This window comes from Lissotriton vulgaris, chromosome 11, assembly GCF_964263255.1.
Source record: "Lissotriton vulgaris chromosome 11, aLisVul1.2, whole genome shotgun sequence".
Classification (NCBI taxonomy): domain Eukaryota; kingdom Metazoa; phylum Chordata; class Amphibia; order Caudata; family Salamandridae; genus Lissotriton; species Lissotriton vulgaris.
The window spans coordinates 969551366-969567371 of record NC_141699.1 but is presented as its reverse complement, the minus strand read 5'-3'; the positions used below and the strand labels follow the sequence as shown (position 1 = coordinate 969567371).

The following is a 16006-nucleotide window of genomic DNA, read 5'->3' as shown; positions in this document are numbered from 1 at the left end:
CACATAAGTCTTGCACGTCATCGCACCATTTTGTGCGTAGTTTGTCAAGAGTCTCGGGTGAATTATTAAGTATTTTACGGTAGGTCAGGGAGATGGCCTTATCCGGGAGATAATCGTCTAGAAGCCTATCTTCCAGAGACGAGGAGAAAAGATAGATCGGAGCCCTTGGGAATTGCCTTAAAGAATGCACTGCATGCCTGACGATAACTAAACGTTTCCCCCTCATGCAGTTGGTATTTTAATTGTAGTTCGCCGAATGGAACCACAGCACTTTTCGCCCACAGGTCCCTAACCGTGGAGAGACTAATCAAATCCCACTTTTCAAACCTTGAATAACCCGAGAGCATACCCAATTGGCACGATTCCAGCAATTGAGTAACCTGCGTAATTTTTCTCTTACAACCCAACGTGGCGGTTGACGCATGCCAGATCGAAACTGTGGTAGCGGTCGGAGTATAGTTGGGTAGATGCCTGAGCCCTCCATACAATGCTCGTAGGTAATTGCCCGCAGTCATATTAAGCCTGTCCATCCTATATGCTGGATCCATAAGAGGACAGTGGGCCCAGTGATTGAGGACCACTAATTGTGAGGCTCAGTAATATGCTTTAATCGCCGGGAGAGCAATACCCCCGTCATACCAACTTTGTGTAAGTTTGGTCAGGGCAATTCGGGGCGTGCTGCCATTCCATAGTAGCGAGTGGACCTCAGAATCAACCGTCTGGAAGTAGTGGGCAGGGACGGGATATGGCGTGTTCTGCAGGGCATAAAGGAAACAGGGGAGTGCCTTCATTTTTAAAAGGGCAGCTCTATCCAATGGAGTAAGGGACAGTGTCTTCCAGTGCTGCATGTCAGCCTGGAGGCGATGCAGGGGAGGCAGGAGTTTCTTCTGATAGAAAACTTCCTTGTTCCTCGTGACATAAATGCCCAGATAGCGGAAACCGCCCGTGACTGTATCAGCGCTGCTGCCCGGGGGAAGACGTGGCGGCTCTCCACTGAGGACATAAATGAATGACTTGTCCAAGTTAATGATATAACCTGAGTACTGTTGAAAGAGGGCAAGAATATGCAGCAACCTGTGAATTGAGGATCAAGGGTAGGCCAGGTACAGGGGATATCATCATCGGAGTAAAAGGAGATCCTATCCGACCAGTCCAGAGACCAGTTGTTGCCTGGGTTTTTCCTAGCCAGGCATAGGGCCAAGTTTCTTCGTAGATGGAAATTCGGACTAGGATCATCATTTGTTCTACAAGTGTGAAAAAAAAATTGAGGAAATATAAGAACAGAGTGGACCATTGAATTAGGAAACGACAAATTGTGAACAACCAAGTATAATGAGTTATCAAAAATATATGTTTATACCAACAGTGTATAAAGAAGCATTTGCAATGCAATAGGTCTCGCATTTACATGAGTTTGAGCTATTGGCATTGTAAATGACAATGCCTTTTTTCTTTATGTTTTGGTTTTTAGAACCTAAGTGTAAGGCATTGTCATTTACAATGCCAATAGGTTAAACTCTTGCTAATGCGAGACCTATTGTGCTGAACTACAGTACGCGGGGTGGGGAGAAATAAATCGATGCTGCTTTAGATGCACTCAAGGTGTTGGAAACGAATGATACTACAAACTCTTTTTCCGGGCAGAGTCGACATCTGGTGAAGCAATGGAGAGAGGGAGTAATAAAAGCATCACCTCTATGGAAAAGAGTAAAGCGGAGCGCGATAAGAAAAGCATACGAAAGACAGAAGCACACAAGGGGGCAACAGAGGTCGGGGGCAGGTATTTAGCAGGGTGAGAGGCACACGAGCTAAAAGAAAGAACAAGGATAGAATGGGGCAGTAGCCCTGCAAGGAGGGAATAGGGTAGAATGACTAGGAGGAAGTAATGGGGCAGTAGCGCCAGGAGGAGGGAATAGGGCAGAATGACTAGGAGGAAGTAATGGGGCAGTAGCACCGGCAGGAGGAAATAGGGCAGAATGTGGGAGAAACGAACGACTGGGAGCTTTAGGAGGAAGGAATGGGACAGTAGTACTGGGAGGAGGGAATATGACAGAATGACTAAGGGGTTGGAATGGGACAGTGGAACCGGGGGAGGGAATAGGGCAGAATGTGGGAGAAAGGAACGGGGCAGTAGCTTTGGAAGGAGGAATGGGGCAGCAGTACTGACTTGAGACATAGAGAAAATGTTTCCTGCAATACATTGTCTTATAGGAAGACATGGGATTTGATTGCAGTGATATATATGTATGTTTGGCCGTGGGGATAGTTAAGTGCAGTGTCTGATGAATTACAGAGGAATTATTGACATTGGGAGGCTGATGAACTATGCAGACCCGCACGTATTTGACGCTGTGACTATGGGGTCTAACACAGATTTCTGCAGTGGGTACATGTATTAGTTCGCTGAGCAATGAAACGCACAGGAGGTAGAAGGAAGCAACTAGGGACCGGGGCCTGAAAAACACCACTGAAAGGGCTGTCAGTGGGAAAATTGCTACCTCTGATGGTTCTGGTGCTGCAGTGATTTACAGATCATTTACTGCCTGTTAGACGGACCGGGAGGGTCGGCCGAGGATAAGGGGAGAGGTCTCCGGGGAGAGCCGTCTCCAGCGATCGTACAGACAAGTAACTTCCCCCCCACAGACGTACACCACACAAGGATAAGGTTTAACGATACTTTATGAGCAATTCTTTAGGTACGGTAGAATGGTACAAGGAGGTCTGGACTCAGGGGTCCCCTCGATTCTGGTCTCTGGATTGGGGAAAGGGCAGCGGGACAGTCTTGTTACCAATAGATGAAAATAGCTCTCAATCCTCGAGCTCGGCGTTCTAGATGATCGGGCCGCGGCGGAGCCAGCAGGTCCCGAGATGGACGAAGGAAGCGACGGTCCGCGGCGGAGCCAGCAGGTCCCGATGAAGATGGTAGTTACAAACGGTCCGCAGCCACGCCAGCAGGTCCCGACGACGATGAGGGTTTAACGAAGGTTGTGGCAGCGCCAACAGGCAGGACGATGGGGCTCAAGGCAGAGCTACGGCAGCGCCAGTAGTCCGTCAAGGATGAGTTCCTCTCTGCGTCTCTCGACTCCAGGATACAACTGCCTTCCTACTCTGGAGCTGCCCCAGTTATAGGGCTGATGCCCTTTGATGTCCGGACCCTCGCACTTGGAGGTCGGGGGGGTCCGGGATGAGGGAGTCCAGACACCCAGCAGGGGGGTGGAGCCAGCGCCCGGGGAGGTTGTGGGCGAGCGGCACCTGGCGGGGGAGAACCATCGACACCTCTTTCTCCCATTGACCTGCCAAGTAGTCCGTTCACCTCCTGGGTGGATGGTGGTGCCGGGATGTCTGAGGCCTGGCCAGGCCCAGGGTTGGGGTCGATCGGGGGCCACGCGGCCTCGTGGCGGAGTGTCCAAAGATGGCGCCCAGGCTGGGTGCGCGGGCCAGTGGTGGATCGGCCCCACGGGGTCGATATGTTCAGAGGCAAGGGTCCCGGAGGGGACGGAAAACGTGAAGTGGGGGTGTGTGACACTTGGGTGACCGGGCTCGGGCCTGGTCGGGCAGAGGGGGAGCGGCCCTTCATGTGGCCTGTCCAACATGCGTCCCCCCCAGCTGAAGGCGGGGAGAGTCACCCATCCTCTTGGGGATTCTCCTCGTCGAGGCGGAAAAAACGGGACAGGCCATCCGCGTTGGCGTGATCTGGCCCAGGCCGGTGTTCAACAGTGAAGTCCATTCCTTGTAGGGAGATGGACCAACGTAGTAGTTTCGGGTTTTCCCCCCGCATCTGCATCAGCCACTGCAGGGGTCGATGGTCGGTCTGCACCCGAAAGTGTGTGCCAAAGAGGTAGGGCCGGAGCTTTTTGAGGGCCCATACCACGGCGAAGGCCTCCCTCTCGATGGTGCTCCAGCGTTGTTCTCGAGGTAGGAGTCGCCTGCTGAGGAAGGCCACTGGCTGATCAAGGCCTTCGGTGTTCACTTGAGACAGGACCGCCCCAATGCCGTGGTCGGAGGCATCCGTCTGGACGACGAATTCCCGGCTGTAGTCGGGGGCCTGGAGCACAGGGGCGGAGCACATGGCGGCCTTCAGTTGTTCGAAGGCTGTTTGACAATCTGTGGTCCAGTTGACCTTCTGTGGTTGATTTTTGGACGTGAGTTCTGTGAGGGGCCCCACTATGGTACCATAGTTTTTCACGAATCGTCTGTAATAGCCCGTGAGTCCCAGAAAGGCGCGTACCTCGGTCTGGGTGATGGGGGGCTGCCAGGACTGGATGGCGGCAATCTTGAGCTGCAGAGGGGCCACCAGGCCGCTTCCCACCTGGTGTCCGAGGTAGGTTACGGACCCCTGACCAATTTGGCATTTGCTGGCCTTGATCGTGAGGCCAGCCCGCTGAAGGGCCTGTAGCACCGCTCGGAGGTGGTGGAGGTGCTCGGACCAATGGTGGCTGTACACAGCGATGTCGTCTAGGTAGGCGGCGCTGAATCCTTCGAGCCCGGCCAAGACCTGATTGACGAGCCGCTGAAATGTTGCTGGAGCATTCTTCATGCCGAAGGGCATGACCTTGAAATGATAATGGCCATCAGGAGTGGAAAATGCAGATCGTTCTTGGGCCCGGGGTGTGAGGCCGATTTGCCAGTAGCCCGCCGTCAGGTCGAAAATACTGAGGTAGCGGGCAGCTCCCATGCGGTCGATTAGTTCGTCGGCCCGGGGGATGGGGTGTGCGTCTGTCCTGGTGACCGCATTCAAGCCCCGGTAGTCGACGCAGAACCGGAGTTCCGGTGTGGTGCCGGGAGTGGCTGCTTTGGGGACCAGCACTACTGGGCTGGCCCAGGGGCTGTCTGAGGGCTCGATGACCCCGAGCGTGAGCATTTTGGTTACTTCTTCCTGGATGCAGGCCCGTACCCGATCTGGTACGCGGTAGGCCCGGTGGCGGATAGGGGGGCTGTCCCCCGTGTCCACGTCGTGCACACACCAGGAAGTGACACCTGGAGTGAGGGAAAACAGGCTGGCGAACTGCAACAGAAGGTCTCGACATTCTTGGCGTTGTTCCGGGGTGAGGGTCTCCGAGAGTCGGACCCCATCCACGGAGCCATCTTTCTCCCGAGTCCGTAGGAGGTCAGGGAGGGGTTCGGAGTCTTCTTCGGCTCCATTGTCTGTGGCCATCAGGAGGCTGAGTTCTGAACGCACAAAGTGGGGTTTCAGTCTATTAGCGTGGAGGACCCGGAGGGGGTTCCGTGAAGATTCCATGTCGATGAGATAGGTGACAGGACCCTTGCGCTCGACTACTTTGAAGGGTCCCGTCCATTTGTCTTGCAGGGCGCAGGGTTCGGTGGGGGACATCACCCATACCTGTTGCCCAGGTTCAAATTCGATGGAGGAGGCATTCTGGTCATACCACTTTTTCATGTCCTCTTGACTGGCCTCCAAGTTTGCTTTTGCCAGCTCTCTGAACTGTCGGGTCTGGTTGCGGAGGGTTAGGAGGTATTTGAAGACATCTGGAGGGTTCTTTAGAGGGAGCATCTCCCAGCCTTCCTTGACTAGACTGAGAGGCCCCCGTACGGGGTGTCCATACAATAATTCAAACGGACTGAAGCCGAGGGACTTCTGGGGGACCTCTCGATATGCGAAGAGGAGGCACGGCAGCAGCACATCCCACTGGCGACGGAGGGGCTCTTCCAACCCCCCAATCATCCCTTTGAGCGTGCGGTTGAACCGCTCAACGAGTCCGTTTCCTTGAGGGTGATAGGGGGTCGTGAACCGGTAGGTGACCCCACACTGTTGCCAGAGGGACTTCATATATTTGGAAATAAAGTTCGTGCCTCTGTCGCTGACGACTTCTCGGGGGAAGCCCACACGGGAGAAGATCCCCATCAGGGCCCGGCCGACTACCGGGGCTGTCACGGTTCGCAGGGGAACAGCCTCGGGGTAGCGGGTGGCGTGGTCCACTAGTACCAGGATGAACCGATGTCCTTGTTTTGTACGAGGGTCCAGGGGCCCCACAATGTCTATCCCGACCCTCTCGAACGGGGTGGTGACCACGGGAAACGGTTGCAGGGGGGCTTTTAGTTTGCGGCCGCTCTTTCCACTGGCTTGGCACGTGGGGCAAGATCGGCAATGCTGGAGTACATCATTCCTCATTTTGGGCCAGAAGAAGTGGGTCACCAGGCGGCTGTAGGTTTTATCCTGACCCAGGTGTCCAGCCAGGGGGACATCGTGGGCCAGGTTTAGCAAGAAGTCTCTAAAACGGAGGGGCACCACTAGCACTCGGCTGGCCCCCAACTCCGCGATCCTTTGTTCACTGTATAGCAGATCATTGTCCCAGTAGATCCAATGTGTTCCGGAGGTATCCCCTGCGCTTTGGGCGAGGGCTTGTTGGCGGAGTCCCTCGAGGGAGGGACAGGTCTTCTGCTCTTGGCGAAACTGTTCTTGTGTGGGCCCCCCCTCTTGATGCCACTGGTCGAGGCCAGCGAGGTCTGGAGGTTGAGCTGGTTCTGGGGGGACGGCACGGTCGGTGTCCTCGACAGGGGCGACCGGGGGAGGAGGCGCCGGCCATTCGGGTTCCTCTGGTCGGGGATTGGCACGGGTGGCCATGGACCGGGTGGTGACGCACGCCCAGTCCGGGATGCCCAACATCCCCAGGTGTTCCCTTCGTTCTACGGCTGCCCACGGGGAGCTTTCAAGGTCATTTCCCAGGAGGCAGTCTACGGGGGCATCATCTCGGACCGTCACTTTCAACATGCCGGAGACCCCTCCCCACTCGAAAGGGACGCAGGCCATCCGACACAGACTTTCTGAGTTATCGGCTGAACGGACAGGGCAGAGAATGTTTGGTAGGAACTGTTCTGGGGTCACCAGGTGACAGCGGACGGCTGTTACACTGGCCCCGGTGTCACGGAGGGCTTCGGCCTGGCGTCCATTGATGCTCACCCATTGGCTATACTTCCGGGTGTTAGCGGGTAGGGGGATCCGCGGGACCATGTCTTCCCCCCCTAAGCATGCTAGAGCCATGGCGGCTGGTTCCCATTCTTGATGCTCTTGCTCATATTCTTCTTGCTCCTCTGAGATCTGTTCTTCCCCCAGAGCAGCAGCGGCCACTTGGCGGGGTCTTGGGCTCTGGTACTGTGGGCAATTTGGGTCGTTCGCATAGTGGCCGACTCGTTGGCATCGATGACACGTGACATTGGCTCGGTATCCCGGTCGCGCCGGGGTGCTGCCCCGGTTGGCCGGGGGGGTGGTGCTGGTAGCGGGGGCGACCGGAGCGTTGTCTCTTCCGCGTCCTTGGCCCCCTCCTCCTCGGGGACGGTGCTGACCGTTGCTGTTCCGGTTCTGTTCATAGGATCCATTTCGGCCCACTCTGGTGATTTCCCACCGGTCAGCCTCGGCTGCGAGCTGCCGTGGATCAGTCAATTTGCTGTCGAGGAGGTGCTGGCGGAGCTCAATGAAGCAATTGTTTGATAGATGCTCCCACACCATGAGATTGAAGAGTTGTTCGTAAGTTGTGACATTGCTTCCTTTGATCCAGCCCTCGAAGGCTCGGCTAAAATAGTTCACGTAATCCACCCAAGTTGTACCCGGGATGCGGGTGCAGTCTCGGAACCTCTGACGGTACATCTCGGGTGTGAGCCCATAGCGGATGAGGAGGGCAGCTTTCATGTGGTCATAGGAGGTCATCTGGTGGTCCGGGAGCTGTAGCAGGGCATCGCGGCCCTCATTGAGGAATCTCCCCCATAGACCGGCTCCCCAGTCGCTTCGATCGATCCGGTGGGCGGTCATAGCGATCTCGTATGCCTTGAACCATTGCTGGATGTCGTCCTCTCGGAAGTATTCTCGAACGACATCCTTGGGGATGTGTACCTTTTTCTCTGTTGCCCCTGGGGGGTGGGGTTGCTCGGGCACCCCTAACTCTTTGTTCTGCTTGCGTAAGTCTATCTCAGCTAATTTGCGCTCGTGTTCATATGCCAGTCTCTTTTCCTCGAGCTCCCTTTGTCTCTGTTTTTCCTCTCTTTCTTCTCGGAGACGCAGGTGCTCTAAGCTCAGTTTTTGTTCGGCCAACTTAAGTTCAACATCCATTTTGAGCCGGGCCATTTCTAGTTCATGTAGACGTGTTCTTTCTCGTTCCTGGATCTCGTCCTGCGAGAGACCCGTTCTTCGCTCCTCGGGGGCCGTGGTGTTTTTTTCTACTGCTGCGATGTTTTGGTCGGTGGTTCCGACGGCCCCGGTTTCTGCCCAGGACTCTAGGGCACGCTTGAAATCGTCTTTTGTACTTAGACCGGTGGTAGCGATACCTAGTTCGATGCAGAATTGTTTTAATTCACGGTGGTTGTACTCGTCCAATTTCTCCATCTGAAATTTCTCGGTGGATCCGCTTTCTTTGGTTGTCATCGTGATTTCGTCGTGGGGTGAGCTACTTTCTGTACGATTATGCGGTGATTCGGATCGCGCCGCTGGCCACCAATGTTAGACGGACCGGGAGGGTCGGCCGAGGATAAGGGGAGAGGTCTCCGGGGAGAGCCGTCTCCAGCGATCGTACAGACAAGTAACTTCCCCCCCACAGACGTACACCACACAAGGATAAGGTTTAACGATACTTTATGAGCAATTCTTTAGGTACGGTAGAATGGTACAAGGAGGTCTGGACTCAGGGGTCCCCTCGATTCTGGTCTCTGGATTGGGGAAAGGGCAGCGGGACAGTCTTGTTACCAATAGATGAAAATAGCTCTCAATCCTCGAGCTCGGCGTTCTAGATGATCGGGCCGCGGCGGAGCCAGCAGGTCCCGAGATGGACGAAGGAAGCGACGGTCCGCGGCGGAGCCAGCAGGTCCCGATGAAGATGGTAGTTACAAACGGTCCGCGGCCACGCCAGCAGGTCCCGACGACGATGAGGGTTTAACGAAGGTTGTGGCAGCGCCAACAGGCAGGACGATGGGGCTCAAGGCAGAGCTACGGCAGCGCCAGTAGTCCGTCAAGGATGAGTTCCTCTCTGCGTCTCTCGACTCCAGGATACAACTGCCTTCCTACTCTGGAGCTGCCCCAGTTATAGGGCTGATGCCCTTTGATGTCCGGACCCTCGCACTTGGAGGTCGGGGGGTCCGGGATGAGGGAGTCCAGACACCCAGCAGGGGGGTGGAGCCAGCGCCCGGGGAGGTTGTGGGCGAGCGGCACCTGGCGGGGGAGAACCATCGACACCTCTTTCTCCCATTGACCTGCCAAGTAGTCCGTTCACCTCCTGGGTGGATGGTGGTGCCGGGATGTCTGAGGCCTGGCCAGGCCCAGGGTTGGGGTCGATCGGGGGCCACGCGGCCTCGTGGCGGAGTGTCCAAAGATGGCGCCCAGGCTGGGTGCGCGGGCCAGTGGTGGATCGGCCCCACGGGGTCGATATGTTCAGAGGCAAGGGTCCCGGAGGGGACGGAAAACGTGAAGTGGGGGTGTGTGACACTTGGGTGACCGGGCTCGGGCCTGGTCGGGCAGAGGGGGAGCGGCCCTTCATGTGGCCTGTCCAACACTGCCGATGCTACCTGGCTGCCCTCACTGTGACGAATATAATAGTCCCATCAGGAGGCTTTGGTGACCCCGACCTTGACCTCATGTGCCCTTTATTTTCAGGCTCACGCAGACTGACAGACACCACCTCCTGAAAAAGTAGAAACTGGTTTCAGTGAGGAATCCCTGGCTGTCTGCAAATCTGCTCTCTAAAAAGCCAGAACTGGAAAATGGGAGGAAGGCGGCTGCTGTAGAAGAGGCCCTCAGCTGACCCAGCCCCACCAGCCTCTCCTGGAAATTGTTCTGTATGCCTACCCAGAGGTCCCCAGACCCTCCAATACAGCTCTGCTCTTTTCTCCGCACTGGGGTCTGCAAGAGGAGGCTGGACTGATTATTCCTCTTCACTGTAAGCTCCGGTGCCCCTCCCTGGTGGCCTTTAGGCCTGGCATCGGGCCGCAGTAGCGTGTGTACCTTGTGTGTACAGCCTTCCCCGGAGCCCCAGCTGAACTCGCGCTGCTCTCTGGAATGGGAAGGAGTGGAGTCAGGACTGGAGCCCGCGGAAGAGTGGCCCCCGGAGGGTGCCCGTTGGTGGCTCTACTCAGTCGCCTGTTGCCCAGCCTCTCCTGCTGTTCCGAGGGGGGGGGAGGGGGGGCTGGTGGCGGAGGTGCTGCAGCCGATCCCGATGCCCGCAGGGAGCGCTATGTGGCCCTAATGCTGAGCGAGGCGCTCCAGGGCTGGAAGGACCTGGAGGCGGAGAGGGGCGATGGTGAGTAGAGGGGTGAGAGAGTGAGACCCTGAGCTGATGGTGAGCAGAGACCTGGGGGTGACGGAGGAGTGCGCACTGGGGTGGAGGGGGCACTACGTGGCCCTTGTGTTGAGCGAGGCGCTACGGGGTGGTGGGGGGACAATGAGTAGAAGGGTGAGACCCTGAGCTGACGGTGAGTGAGCGGGGGACCTGGGGGTGATGGAGGAAAGCGCGCAGGGGTGGAGGGGAGAGGGGGCGCTACATGTCAATACTACTGAGCACAGCACTATAGGGGTGGAAGGACCTGGGGGCGATGGTGGGGTGAGGGTGTGAGAGGTTGAGCTGACAGTAATGGTGATTTGAGGGGTTACCCACTGGGCTGACTGAGGGCCCGGGATGAGGGAGGGGAGTCCCCTTGAGACATTGGGAGCACTGTTTACAATGAGGATTGGAGTTGTGTGGGTGTGGGCAGGGGGTTGCGTACCTCCTAGTGTGCGCTCGGGCCATAGTCACAAAAGTGCCAGAGAATGGAACAAGGTTTTGGAGAAATGTTTTTATAATTAACACATGTATAGCGCCCATTGCTTAATTTGTGAATACGCCCCCCAGCCCAAAGGGTTGCTCAGAAGCCCTCAGCTGACACGGGCCTGTCTGCTGCTTGTGAACAGCACTTGTGCAGCTGACCTTCTGCCCTGATTCCTCACCTTGACAAACATCCTCGACCAGAACTCTTTCCACCTTCCGCAGGGATTCGCTGTCTCATGCAAATACTTTTCGAGACTTGTTTTTGTCGCTTACCAAGTAATCCGCACAAACATGTAATTACAGCGCAGTTACCTGGCGCTCATTTACCGGGGAGTCCCCAGGGCTGGCTGCGATGAAAACACAGGCCCGGGCTATTTATTGCCGGAGTAAATGAGAAATATATCATTTACCATGCTCCCAAGTGCCCCGACGTACCTTGGGGACCGGATCACTGACAGCGACACAGAAAGCAGCTCAGTATCCGGGCTGTGACTGAGAGGGCGGGGGCTGCCCACACATGCGCGCTATTTGTTATGAAAAGGGAGCCCCGGCGCCCGGCGCCAAAGCGAAGTGCGGCAGCTGAAGTCCTGGGTCCCAGGAGGGGGCCCGGGTGAAGACCAGCAGATAGCACTGCGGGGCTCCCATGCCTAAGGGGAGAGCCCTGCGTCGTGCTGACAGAGGAGCTGGAGTGCCCTGCGGGGCTCCCATGAACAAAGGAAGCCCCGTGTGTGCCAGGTGATGCAGAGACAAGAGCCCCGTGAGGTAAGGGGGGAGAGGGGGGAGAGGGTGTGTGTGTGTGTGCATGCGCGCAAGTGTGTCTGTGTGTTATCCACTTGCTGCCGATGTGGGACAGGAGATGTGCACGGCGTGTGGGTGAACATGCGCGCTCACATGGGGGATTCTCCTGCACGTGCCCATCCCGTCTCACATTGCGGCGCCAGGGGGTGGGGTGGGGGTGTGTGTGTCTCTATGTGTGTGTGCGTGTATGTGCGCTTGTGTGTGCGTGTGGGTGTCTCTCTGTGTGTGTGCTCGTGAGTGTGTGTGCGCATTCATGTGCGAAAGCAGGGGGGGTGTGGCTGTGTGTGTTGGAGGCTTTCAAGGGAGACAGGAGATGGTGAACGCGCGCGCGACCTGATCCGATTCCTGAGGCTGCGCATGCCCATCTCTTGTCTCCCTTTTGGCTCCTTGTAAGCAGAGCCGACAGCTATAGGTCTCGCGCTGCGACAGGGCTTTCGCCCTGTATCACAGGTGCGAGACCTAAAAAAGCATTTGCAATGCAATTGCAAAGGAGATGATCAATATTCAGCACATAGTTGGTCCATGGTCCCTACTGAAGATATACAGGCATACTTCCACATTCATCCAGTGCCTATTTCTATATAGACGCAGAAAAAAGAGGGGAAGGCTGGGTCCTGTCTCTGACCGGCTTGGACCACTCTTATGAAGCAAACAAACCACAGTGCCGGACAGTCTGGATTAATAAAGACAAATGCACACCTAGTATAATTAATTGCTAGGCTGACAAACCATTTGTGATTAATCACTTGTTTTTTATGAAAAAAGGTTCTTGAAGAAATATTTTGGCATCAAGGGATACACACCACATTTACAGAAGTACACAAGTGCATTGAAAAAACCATATACAATACATTAAGTCAAAACAAACACATATAACAATTGTGATAATCAATGGATATAAACAACTGTGCAATGCCTCAAAGAATTACGTTTTGCTGAGGCACCAATCCTGGATGAAAATGAACAAGTGGACAAGCAAAAATGAAACACAGGCCAACTTGTTTCCACCACCACTAGATACGCATTATAATTTAACATATGGTGCAAAAAATAGGAAAACCCAAAACTATGCAGCAGTGTAGAATTTGTGTAAGTTATATTCCTATTATGCCCTGATAGTTCAGTATCTGGGTGGAGCAGGACGCCGACGCGTTTCGAACCCGTTAGATAGATTAAGGGTTCTCCTCAGGACAAGGATTGGGGGGTCGTTGTCGCTTATTCTCAGGAATATCAGGATACTCCCTTGATGTTTAAAACACTGCAGAGTGTATGGGGTGCTGATGCGCATAAAATCAAAAGTTGTTATGATGTGCCTCAATCGGCAAAAGATTCGAGTTAGTGCACGAACCCGGGCGGCAGCCGCCGCGGCAGTTCGGCAAGTTTTGAGCGAGTCAATCGAGCTGAGCATCGGACACCCAAGGGGCAAGAAACTGGCAACGCGAGTCTATATAGATGCACTGTCTAATTTTTAACATAATTGTATAACAGTTGCTACATCGTAAGGACAGACCAAAAGAGTAACATCAATTCAATTGTTGTCACATAGTTTCACAGTTAAAACGTAATCATTATTTTCATGGCTGAAGAATTTGTGTCCTCATTAGTTCTACATCAGAGCTTCAGAGGTAAATGTCATGCACTGCAAGGGTTAACCCAGAGAGCTGCAGCTCTCATTCTCCTGCTTTCACTTCTGCTTTTCTACACAGTTCTCTGTCCACTGTCACAGAACCATTAATGATGCATAAAATGAACAAAACCACAGCCAGCTCTGAAGAATCTTCATTTTGTGCTTGTTAAATTGTTTTGAGTGTGTTGGGTTTATATGTTTTAAAATTAGCTGAAAATAGACTTGTTAGTGCAAGCATTGTTCATGGTGTTGCTTTTACAGGTAGCATGGTCCGGTGTTCTTGGATTTCTTTCGTTAAAACTCTCTCACAGAATAAAAACCAACAATGTTTCTTTACTTTTAGTCCACTTTGTTCTAGTCTTCCAATGGGTTTCGTGATATTTCATGTTTTTCCTAGCTGTAGGGAAATAAACAATAGCACAGAATAGACATGTTCATTGATGGTGATGGAGTGCTCGCTGATTTTTTTTTAGGTTTGAAGACTGACAAGAGCTTTTTGCACGTTCACTGCCATGATATGGCTTTTCTCCTGTGTGTCTTCGCCGATGAATCCTTAATATTGAAGAATCACGAAAGCTACTTCCACATTCACTGCAATGGTATGGTTTTTCTCCAGTGTGTGTTCGCTGATGTCCATGAAGGACTGATAAGCGACAAAATCTCTTCCCACATTCTTTGCACTGGAATGGTTTTTCCCCAGTGTGTGTTTTCTGATGCTGCTTTAGCTGCCATAAGTTATAAAAACTCTTCAGACATTCACTGCAATGATATGGTTTTTCACCTGTGTGTGTTTGGTGATGATACATTAATCCTGAAGAGGAACTAAAACTACTTCCACATTCACTGCAATTGTATGGTTTTTGCCCTGTGTGTGTTCTCTGATGCCGTTTTAGGTGTGATAATCGATTAAAGTGCTTCAGACATTCACTGCAATGATATGGTTTTACTCCAGTGTGTGTTCTCTGATGCCGTTTTAGGTCTGTTAATTGACTAAAGCTCTTCAGACATTCACTGCAAGGAAATGGTTTTTCCCCTGTGTGTGTTTGGTGATGATACATTAATCCTGAAGAGGAGCTAAAACTACTTCCACATTCACTGCAATGGAATGGTTTTTCCCCTGTGTGTTTTCTCTGATGCTGTTTTAAGTTTGTTAATTGACTAAAGCTCTTCAGACATTCACTGCAAGGATATGGTTTTACTCCAGTGTGTGTTCTCTGATGCCGTTTTAGGTGTGATAATTGACGAAAGCTCTTTAGACATTCACTGCAATTATATGGTTTTTCTCCGGTGTGTGTTCTCTGATGCCGTTTTAGTTGTGATAATTGACTAAAGCGCTTCAGACATTCACTGCAAGGATATGTTTTTTCTCCAGTGTGTGTTCTCTGATGCCGTTTTAGGTCTGATAATAGACTGAAGCTCTTCAGACATTCACTGCAAGGATATGTTTTTTCTTCAGTGTGTGTTCTCTGATGCCGTTTTAGGTCTGATAAATATATAAAGCTCTTCCCACATTCATTGCACTTGAATGTTTTTTCCCCAGTTTGTGTTCGCTGATGACTCATGACTTTAGATGATTCCGTAAAACTACTTCCGCATTCACTGCAATGATATGTTTTTTTCCCTGTGTGTGTTTGCTGAAGCTCTTCAGACATTCATTGCATTTGTATGACTTTTCCACTGTGTGTGTTCTCTGATGCCGTTTTAGGCTTGGTAAATATACTCTGTGTTTCATATAGCAGAACCCCCATTTCCTTTAACTTTCATTTAACTGTGCTTTTCGCTGGTTGCTGTGGAATGGCATGAGGGAGTTTAAAATACACCTCTAGCACTGACTGGTGGTCTGATATCACTTTAGGAAGCAGAGTACTGCAGTAACCACCTCATGATCAGAGCTGGTATTGGATATGTTTACACAAGAAGTGGTTGATCAGTGTTGCCTTCATTTTCTAGAGGTCATTTCTTCATCTTGAGGCACAGAGTTGCACAGCTGAGACTCGTAGAACCACCGAATTGCCCTTGACGGTACTTCCAAGATCAGTCAGTTTATGTTCAGGTTCGGCTGCCTCTGAGGGCACTTATGTTTTTCTGAATACTGAAACTCAATGTTTCGGACTTTGCTTTTGCAGATTTACAGTATTATCTCCATTATTCCTAAACATTTTGCGCAATCAAGGATTGTTTTCTGTTGGATGTAAAGAGATTTAAATTACTTATATGGAAAATACCGGAATGTGCATATACAATTTTTAGTTGATTGTAAAAGCATCTCATTTATTGCTATTGTTGAAACTTATCAAGACATATTTAAGACACATTTAGCCATACAGAGATATTTGCATAAAAGTTTCTTTGAACATGCCACAATCTTATTTATTTCAACAAAGGTGCTCATAGAGTAACTTTGCAAAAAAGGGCACTCGCATAGCACACATATACTAGTCACAGCTTTAGGTAGATGCATATGGTCAAAGTTTTGTTAAAACAAGAACAGCTCTTGGAGTAAAAGATGGATCAGGAACACTCAAGACAGCAAGGTGGGCATCAGGAAGTTGTGCCATACATCAAAACTTACTGTTCATGGGGGTGCCTGGCTCCATTCATTACTAACTCTTTTTTCAGGGGGATTCCCCTGGCTGTTGTCTCAAGGCCTGGTTAATGGGGGCCTTTTGGGCGCTGATTGTGTTTGGGGACCTTGTGGCATAAAGGGGCTCTATCTGGGCCTTGTAGGCCCTGCATCATGTATCAACCCTCTCCCCATATAAAGTCCCTGCCCAATCTAAAATGTCGGCGCCTCTAAGACTCTAGGAATATAGATATTGACATAGGACTTAGCATGTCC

At 52.4% G+C, this 16006-nt stretch overlaps 1 protein-coding gene across 1 annotated transcript in view; it reads right to left on the bottom strand.

The window, feature by feature from the left end:
* Nucleotides 1-12280: 12280 nt before the first annotated feature.
* LOC147683783 (uncharacterized) overlaps nt 12281-16006 on the bottom strand; it is a 111051-nt gene continuing 107325 nt past the window's right edge. Inside the window, exon 2 of the mRNA XM_086944911.1 lies at nt 12281-15349. Coding sequence (XP_086801037.1) covers nt 13602-14819 — 1218 coding nt within the window. The 5' untranslated portion in view covers nt 14820-15349 and the 3' untranslated portion in view covers nt 12281-13601. The remainder of the gene's footprint in view (nt 15350-16006) is intronic.